This window comes from Hylobates moloch, unplaced genomic scaffold (assembly GCF_009828535.3).
Source record: "Hylobates moloch isolate HMO894 unplaced genomic scaffold, HMol_V3 SCAFFOLD_9, whole genome shotgun sequence".
Taxonomy (NCBI): Eukaryota; Metazoa; Chordata; class Mammalia; order Primates; family Hylobatidae; genus Hylobates; species Hylobates moloch.
In genome coordinates this window covers 87,673,435-87,683,871 of record NW_026652284.1, presented here as the reverse complement: position 1 = coordinate 87,683,871, position 10,437 = coordinate 87,673,435, and the positions used below count along the sequence as shown (strand labels likewise).

The window sequence follows — 10,437 nt, the reverse complement described above, 5'->3', positions numbered from 1 at the left end:
ATATAGCACATATAACTGTATATCTACATATAGCATATATAACTGTATATCTATATATAGCATATATAACTGTATATCTATATATAGCATATATGACTATATAACTATATATAGCATATATAGATATAACTATATATCTATATATACTATATATCTAGATATCTAGATATAGTATATATAGGTATAACTATATATCTATATATAGTATATGTAGATATAACTATCTATATATAGTATATATCTACATAGTATATATAGATATCTATATATAGTATATATAGACATAACTATCTATAGTATATATAGATATAACTATATATCTATACTATTATAGTATAGTATATATCTAAATATACTATATAACTATATATAGATATTTGTATCTATCTATATAGAGAGATCTATATATCTATATATAGATATATAATATACGTATATATCTGCTATATATCTATATATCTATATATAGATATATAATATACATATATATCTGCTATATATATCTATATATGCTATATATATCTAAATATCTATATATATGCTTAGTGTATATATATGCTCAGTATGTATGTATGCTTAGTATGTACATATGTGTGTATATATATATATATATATATATATACTCCTTCATTTACTATTTTCAACAACCCTATGAGATAGAGACTCCCATTATCCCTACTTTAGAAAGATAACCTGCCCCAAACAAATTCTTAGCAAATATTTAATATTGGCTTTGAAACAAAGGAATCTAATTCTAGGATACACCCTTTTAATCAGAGGATTAAGCAGGATCATTATTTATGTTAATGATAATTGAAATTGTATCATTTATAATTTTAAATATGAACCTGTTGACCCATGGGGTGGTAAACACATGTGTGACATGTGAGCTACACAGGCAAGGGTTTATTTTTAGAAAATTAGGTAAGTTGATTCATGTTCTCATTATAACCCACCTCATTCTCACCATCCTATAATCTCAGTTTTTTCCATCTTGAAATAAATTGTCAGCATTGTCTCAATCCTATAAAAAGTGCTAGCAAAATTCATCTTTAGGACTTTCACCCTTCCATGTAGACGGTACATTGTAAACAGGAAGTTTGGTGCTACCCCTGGATATGCTTAGCCAAAGCATTGCTCATTGTAATGTTTCCAGAAGTTTTGGCAATGGTAAGAATCTCTAGGCAACCTACACAAAAACAGAAGCGTCAAATATGCATGGTATGGACCAAAAAATAAACTAGAGTTATTAATGGAAAGTGACAAACCAATGAACAGAAACTATTCATCTTGTAGTCAATGTGCGAGTTGCAAGTATAACAGGATTGTAATACAGTAATTTTTTCGATTGACATTGTTCCATGCCAAAAAAAAAAAGTCTTTGAAAGTTAGAGAAATATCTTTTCAAATGTGGAGGCCAAAGACAGTTTTCTAGGACTATTTAACTTTTCAAGCAGAATGAAAATTATATTTAGGTCATTTCTATATTTACTTTTTGCTTTTATATTATTAATGGCTTGTGTTTATTTTTCTTTCTGAATTCCCTTCAATGTATAGTTGTAGGGAACAGGACTTTCCCTTTCATTTTATGTTTCCAAAACCAAATGCCCAGTTTCAACCAAAAAACAAACCTTTAATCATTACTCTGCTTATTGTAAAATATTAAAAATTTGATTCTGAACTCGTAATTCCCCTAATTCTTGGAAAAGTACTATAACAAATGGGCTAAGCCGTTTTCATTTATGGTATGGAAAAATAATTAACATTCACAAGTCTAATCATTCCAACTTCTATGGAACATAAAAGTATAAAAACTATGTGAATCACATTTCCCCGTTTTGTTTGGGTTTAAGCCTCCGTATTATGTTAAAAGGTGTTTAATGCTTGAAAGCTTTGACCTTGCCTGGGATAGGAGCCAGTTCTGTCATTTCTTGGATAGAGTTAAGCCCAAGTCATATGATCGATAAATGCAACAGGCATAGTTAATGTAGCAGGGTCTTGTCCACAGGAAGGACATTGCCAGATAGCACAGACCACACAATACTGGCAAATGAACTTTTCAAGTCTTTCATGTCTCAAATCTTTCTAAAACCTAACATCTATTTTTTTGAATTTCCTTCATCTGTTAAGCATAGGCTTTTACATTTTTTCTGACTAAAAATAATAGGCTTTTGTTTTGTCTTTGCTACAGTGAGTCCAACCTCTTAAATATACATATATGTATGTGTGTGTGTGTATATATATATGTATACATAATACATATAGAAAGGTGGCATGCTCAATGGTGACACCAATATTATAATTAGAGCCTAGAAATCATAATTATAAGGATAATTTATTGAACTTCTACATGTTTTGGTTTTGTATATTTTCTATTATTTATAATAAATTATAAAATTTGTATGCAATGTTATATAACTATAGTATATTAAATTTAAATATAATATACATATTAAATATTACATTATACAGTGTATAATGCATAGCATAAACATATATTATGTCATCAGTAATACATGTAAGAGATGGGAGTAATGTCAATGCCTATTAAGTGCCAAACGCTGTTCTAAAAATTCTATATGCATTAACTCATCAAATTCTCAGAAAATATCTAAGAGGTACATAGAGAGAGCAGAGGTGGATTTTAAATTCAGGCAATGTAGCACTCAAGTTGGTGCTATTAACCAAGGTGTCATTCAGCTCCATTGTGCCTATATAACACAAAGAGCAGCTGTTATCATTGATGTTATTATGTCTTCATAAGAATTGGGAAGTATATGTTCAACCTTTTAACCACTCTGTCCCTCAGCTTCCAACTTAATAATTTGCCTGAGTAATTTATATTTCCCAATGGTTTTTTCTCTAGGTCTTTATTTAAGAAGCATTCTCAGCACATTTGAACACTTACAAGTCACTGGATTCCTCTGTTTAGAAGGAAAGTTGTCTTTTTCAAAAGTTTTTGAGTGACTTAAAAACTAAGTGCATAGAGTTTTAATAATCTAGGTAACAGTAATTTAAAAACTGTACACTGCACTCTACATTTATAAATGTAGTGATTCTTTTCCCTGACTATGTAAGTGGACTTTACAGCTTTGCAAACACAACTTGGCAAACTTTCAGGCAATCGGTGTCCATTAGGAAATAAAAATTTGCATAAAAACATTCATTCTGGATTAACAAGTCAGGGCATGGTAAAATTTAATTGAGAAACTAATGATATTAGCTATTTTTAGGAAAATATTTCCTTGACATTTTCGCTTCCCGTTTTTCTGATTTAAATTTCACCAGTAAACCTCCACTTTGACCACTTCTCTTGAATCACCACCTATGCCCTCTTGAAACTATGCCATCTGATTTTTTTCCCACAGGAATCCGCATTCTCTCTCACCAAGGTCACTAAAGCCTCCTTCATTCAAATTGAAGTTATATTTTCTTAATCATTTTTTATCTTGACTTTTCTGAAACCTTTGATGATCAGCTCCCCAACTCTAAATCCACCTCTTCCTTAGCCTTCCATTAATCAAATTTTCCTATTTTATCTCTCCTGTTCCATCTCTATTTGTTTATCAAATATTCATTCAGTACCCACTACAGGCTAGGCACACCTCTAGGTACTGGGGACAGCAGTAAATCGAAAGAAATCCCTGCCCACCTAAAGTTTCCCGATGTATTTTACCCTTCTCAGGTGTTCACCAAAGCCCATTCTTTGACCCTTGTCACTCCCTGCCACACACATCTGTTTCCACATTTTTCTTTACTTATTTAAGTAATTGCATTTGTCATCATGCTATTAACAAATGCTTTTAAGCAGATTATTCCCAGTAATTTTCAATTAGATAGACATAGGATTCAATTTTGAATCCAGTTCAAATCAATTTTAAATCCCAGATCCAGACCTTATTGTTGAGTATAATCACTGGTAAGTTACTGAACTACACTAAACCTCAGTATTTTTTCATCTGTAAAATGGAGATGATCATCATACCTACTTCCTACGTAGGACTATCATGAGAGTAAGTTAGAAAATGCATGTAAGGTGTTTATATTATATGGTCCTTAACAAGCATGTCATTGTTAATAGCAATTCCTTTCTTTCTTCCTTATGCTCTTATCCATATTTTTATCCTTGGTCTAGATCATCTCAAACTGCTCAATGAACATTTTTCTTTGGATATCTATGCTACCTCAAAGGCTAAGGTGTCCAAAACTACGATCATTTTCTTTGCTAGCCTTTGAAGTATCCAAAACTATGATCATTTTCTTTGCTCGTGTTTTCTTTCTTAAATTTCTCATTTAGATTATTGTCTCCATGATTCTTTGAGCTATTAGAGCTGAAAATTGTGAACTCTGTCTCCTTAATCCTATGGGATCAGTCACTATTAAAACTTTGAGATGTTTGAGTACCTGACCCATATTTTATTTATAATAATAACCCCAGTTGTAAGTGAAAACTGATGCCTAAGAATGGTTGTTGAGTAAAACAAAGAATAAATCAATAAATGAAGTAGAATTATGGAAGATAAAAGTGTAGCTAAAGGTTGTGTTGAGGATTGAGAGCAGGTGCAGAAGTTAAAGGATTAGTGGTGGTGGGGACTACTGGGACAGGAATCAAAATTTCAAATGTACAGTCTTGGACGTGAGTCAATTCCTAGGGTTAATGAAGACATACTGTACTTGTGGCTGTTGTCAAAGTAGGGGGAGAGCCTTGGGAGGAGAGTTGTCCTATTTCATATGCGTACAGGTAGGCATGTATATCTTAGACCTTTTCACTCTGAGGAAGTACATGGACAATTTGTTCTTTGAATGACATTTCTTGCCACTGCTTTTATACTCTTTTTGCTACTTGTGTTCCAAATGCAATGCCTCAGGGAAAACACTTGAAGTTTTTCCTTTAATCAGAGCTTAGCTCTGTGTCCTCATAGCCTGCTTGCTGCTGTTGCATCATATCCCACCTTTAGCCAGGCTTCAACATGCTTTAGTATTCAGTTGTTGAGGGAATAGTGTTTCCCATAGTCCCTGTTGAATAATCAAGCTGCCACATTTATGCTACATCAATTACAGTGATTGCTCTCCGAAGATAATCCCATTACAGATATGTTTCTCTTCTTGGGTAGACCCTGGGGGAAATGAGTCAATTTCTAAATAAATACCATTTTATTTTGAATAATTAAAATAAGCATAAGTCTTTGAAAGTTTTGTATAAATTTTCCACATGGGAAAGAAATTCTTGTCACAGTCAGAAGATACAGTATGTCATGTTCTCCTGTTATTGTTCATGACTAAAATACAAGCAAATAATATATTCTACATATGCTATGCCACAAATGTTGCCTCTAATGAAATATTGACTCATCAGGGATAACTATTGTAACATGAACATATATACGAATTGATAGGCAATGAAATATGTGATAGTTAAATACATGATATTTTAATAATTTTTTATTCTTATTGTACTCCCATTTCAATCAATTTAAAGTTTTAAAATTCTGAGTCATGTGTTTTGGCGATCAAATGGTCTGTAACTTTGGAAATTTGGTAGCATTTCCAAAACTTTGAACATACTCAAATGCCTATTTTCATTTAAAACAAAGATTTTTTAAATGTTTTATAGTCTGAGACAAAGACTTAATTTTCAGCTGACTAAAATTTGTGCATGTAATTTATTCATCATTGATGGAATTTAATCAGAAATAACTCAAATACAAATCAGAGGATGAAATAACCAATAATATATCTAAATTAACATTGTTCAATATAGTAATTTCAGTTTTTGTAATCTACAGACCTGTTCGCCTTATTCCTATTTTGAAACATGTAGGATGTATGTTTTTTAAAGTAGAAGTATTTTTTACTTGGCTTTGTTTTCCATTTGTCAGGTGTTTTGCAATATGGATGTCAATGGCGGAGGTTGGACTGTAATACAACATCGTGAAGATGGAAGTCTAGATTTCCAAAGAGGCTGGAAAGAATATAAAATGGTAAGATGGAAGAATTTATGGTGCTTTTTGGTGTTTTATCTCAAAGTTATCTTCTCCATACTATATGATGAATCTTTGTATTTTTAGGTGGTTTTGAGTTATTTTTGAAATAAAATGATACATTAGTATTATTTTTATTAGACACAAAACACTCATAAATCATTTTCAGTAAATGATTTCCACGTGTGCATCAGAAAGAAAAACGTATTACTGAAATTACTTGGTGAACTGTTGTGTATTGTCTGGATTTGTTCCTAGTTGAATGAGGGTGGGGGAAGCTAGAACTCAGACCTTCATTGGATATGTGAGTCTGACCAAGGGAGCTGTGCAGGGTTGAAGGCAGTGGAACAGGATGGGTAATAGCAATGGCCTCACCCACATAACTGGCTAATTGTTGCTGGCTTTTGACTGGAAGCTTCTCCATGTGACCTTTCCATGTGGCTAAGCTAAGCTTCTTTCAGTAAAGTGATCCAGGGTTATCAGACTTCTTACGTAGCACTTGTCATCCTCCAAAGACAAAGCAGAAGCTTTCAGCCTTTTTTAGTTTTATTAGACCCAGAAATGAAACAGTGTTACTTCCATTGCATTCTGTTGGTTATGGTTGGTCACAAGGAAAGTCCAGATTTAAGGCACGAGGAGTACACAAAGGTATGAACTGTGAGCCATGGCTCACTGGGGTCTGCAGAATAACAGCAGGCAACATCGTCATCATCATGATCATCATCATCACAGTTCTTCTCTTTTTTAATGCTCAATATGTCAGCCCTATATGTAATTTCTTATAAATTTTTACTATCAGCCCTATTAGCTGACACTATGCCCATTTTAAAAGGAAACAGAGATGAGCAAGGGTTGAAATAATCCAAAATCCAGTAATCACATAGTCGGTGCCTACAATATTAACTATTAAAATCTGCTGACAGAATGTAAAGGCATAGTAATGCAGGAGAATCTATATTTATGGATTCTCATTCTTTTGCAGCTGAAACCTCTAGATAATTCTTGTCTTGACTTTTTGACAAATTTTTTCTCACCAGGTAGAGAGAAAGAAATGCTATACTAGCCTCAGTTCTGTCTTGATATTCTTGTAGACAATTTGTAAAAACTATGGTTGATTTGCATCAGAGTTTGCCCATTAATAGGCTCATAGTTGGTCAAACGACAGTAAATAAGGGGTTTTAATAAATTAATGGAGGTTTCTAGTGGTGTCACTGCATCTACATTTTTATCAGATGCTCAGCTGAACAGTCTGAAAGCACGTTTAAAAAGTTTGGACTTACACAAAGTTGGAATCCTGGTATCTTTGTTATATCATAAACTCAACATGGAAAGGTAGGCTGAAGCCAGCAAGATATAATTCCACAGAGATGATTGTAGAATATTTCACCTAGATAAAGTACCTAAATTAACTCTGAGAAAGCAGGGTAAGGGTGGCAAATTGCCTTAAGGACTTAGTATTTGAAAGAGAGGTTTATTTGGTTCTAAGCTCGTTTTGAATTAACAAAGATTAATGTACTCAGTGTATATTACTAGTCATTTAGGGGGTAACATAAAATGCAGAACTCATTGGTGTCTGTCATGATCTGGTTACATCAAAAATATAGTTTCAATTCTACAGGTTTTCAAACAAGTGAACTTATCCTAGGGGTTATAAGCAGGATGGGAGGAATTTGGAAATTACATCTGTAACAGGTAAACACCTGGAGAAAAAAAGAATTAGGCATAAACCTGATAGCTATTTTAGTTAACTGGATGGAGGTAGGTGATACTAGAGCCTGCTTCTCAAAATGTGTTTCAGGGACCAGCAGTATTAACAACCTCTGGAAACTTACTGGAAACACGAATCTCAAGCTCTGGCTCAGATTTACTGAATTAGAATGTGCATTTGAACACTGCCTGAGAGGGGAGTGCAGTAATGAATGGAGTAATATTCCAACAAGGCAAAATTTGACCAAGTATGAGCAAAACCCTCTAATGATTAATCCCAACACCAAATAGACTGCCTATTAAGTGGCAAGCCCTCCCCATCTTCAGTGGAAATAGAAGTATATCATTATCTTTTGGGATTGATATGGAGAATTGGAATGCTAGGTCAGATTTGAAGGCCTCTTCCTACCTAGGTGATTCTAAAAATATATGAGGGATAAAAGATTATCTATATTCAAAAACAAAAAACTTTGAATTATGTTTATATTAACAGTTACAGGCCAGGCACGGTAGCTCAAGCCTGTAATCCCAGCACTTTGGGAGGCCAAGGTGGATCACTAGGTCAGGAGATTGAGACCATCTTGGCCAATATGGTGAAACCCCATCTCTACTAAAATAATAAAAAATTAGCTGGGTGTGGTGGCACATGCCTGTAATCCCAGCTACTTGGGAGGCTGAGGCAGGGCAATCGCTTGAACCTGGGAGGCGGAGGTTGCAGTGAGCTGAGATCACGCCACTGCACTCCAGCCTAGTGACAGAGAAAGACTCTGTCTAAAAAATAAATAAATAAAAATAAAAACAATTATAGTCTTCACTCTGCCATTTAAAGAGGAGTGATTTTTCACAAATCATCTAACTGGCACGTTAGCTTTCTAACTAACTTCTTAAAATAGGACAATGATAATACTTCACCTGCCTCACAGGGATGTTTCGAGGATTAGAAATAATGTAAGTAAAGCACTTTGGCACACTGAATTTTCAGTGAAGAGTAGTTATTTTTATTATCCAAGATGAAAACATCAAAGCAAAAATTTCACTTAACTATGCCAAAAATACTGTTTTGCAAACCATCTGAATTCATGATTATTTTCACCACTAAAATGTGATATGAAGAAGCCGTCTGAAAATCAGACTATAGATAGAGACTCAGGCTAATCTGAAATACATTATTATTAAAATTAATGATAACAGAAAAATAAATATAAAGTTGTCATCGTGGTGACTTTCCAAAATGGTGAATTCTTAACTGTAAACATCTGCTGCCTTGGCAAGCTAGGCATGTTAAGTAAGAGATACTGACTTGTTAAGTATGGAATCAATTCATGTCTTGTAAGTATTTACCAAATATATCCATTTCTAAGCAATTCTTTTTTCATTATTGGAACAAAACTGAAATTCTTTAATCATCATGTTTTATGGAGTTTACCCCTCCCCCTTTTTTAAAATAAGAAAGACTATCATGCTTTATTCAAACTTGAAACATTTATCAGATGAATGTCAATTTTGCATGATCAAAAAATGAGATAAGCTCCAAAATTTTGAAATATTCTGGCTAAAAATTAGGCTGAAGAATTTTTTTAATTGAAAATATTCATCATATGTTACAAGATGGTTAAAACACATGGTAGAAAGTGTTTCAGTTCCTTCTCTAGAGTTTTTCTTTCACCTAAAGACAAAATAACATGACTCCACCAGGAATGGATATGACTCCTTATGCCAGTTCTTATCAATCACGCCTATTCCTATTTCCTGCATCCAAAGAACTGCCTGCTCACTTCTTCAGCTAAGGGTGTACATCCTTTGCAATAACAAGAACTTGGCATGCCCCAACTCTTCTACTATAGTAGATATATAGTATATATAATCTACTATTATATATACTAGGATGCTACATTTCTTTCTTGGGCAATGAGTGCAGAAATCAAGTTTTCTCTCTCTTTCCTTTCTGCCTTTCCTCTTTCCTTCCTTCCCTTCGTAGTGATTGATATCTATGGGCTGCCTCTTGCTTCATAAGATTTCCATCACATGTAATTACAAATATATATTATATATTATATTATTTTTAAACCTGTCAATATGAAAGGTTTACCAATTTTTGGATTCTCGACATTGGCTTTAAGCCTGCAAGTCTCTTACCTAAGCTTAGCTGTCACTTAACCTTCCTCATGAGGAGATTCAGCAAAATCTGGTTTATGGATTTGTAAAGATGTTTGCCTGAAAGGAAAGTCTGGAGCAGGCTTTTTAATGAGGCACTTAGGGAAGATATTAGCTCCTTCAAGTCATAAGGATACCCTTTAGTGGCCTCCAGCAATAACACTTACCAGCAGTACTTTCACATATAAAGCACAATGAAGCTAGGAGTTCCAAATAGTACCCTAAATGGCCTAATTTTATACTGTTGTAGGCAATGACTAATGCCCTGGAGACAAACTTGCTTTATTTTGAGAACAATTACCCCCATAAACAGAGCTTCTTATCCACTCAAAAATTTCAGTGTGAGCACCATTCCTTCTGGGAGTTCTTTGTTTCTGGAAAGAAGTTGAGAGCACATTTTCAACTATATTTTAACATCTTCACATTAAAAAGAGAAAAATGCATAAGAAATTAAAAATTTTGAAATATAAAATTTGTTTCAGTCTTTCTTGAGTTGCGTGTCTCAGCATTTAGAGGAGATGTACAATTTAACTGCATATGAAAGTGCCCTGAAAGCCACAGCGCTGTCTTATCTGTTTTTTATTTTTAAAATAAT

General features: G+C 33.5%; 1 protein-coding gene across 3 annotated transcripts in view; it reads left to right on the top strand.

The window, feature by feature from the left end:
• The window catches only part of ANGPT1 (angiopoietin 1), a 271,322-nt gene that overhangs the window by 201,053 nt on the left and 59,832 nt on the right, over positions 1–10,437 (top strand). For all 3 annotated transcript variants that reach the window (XM_058444036.1, XM_032760263.2, XM_032760262.2), the window contains exon 6: positions 5,880–5,981. In XM_058444036.1, coding sequence (XP_058300019.1) covers positions 5,880–5,981 — 102 coding nt within the window. The remainder of the gene's footprint in view (positions 1–5,879; positions 5,982–10,437) is intronic.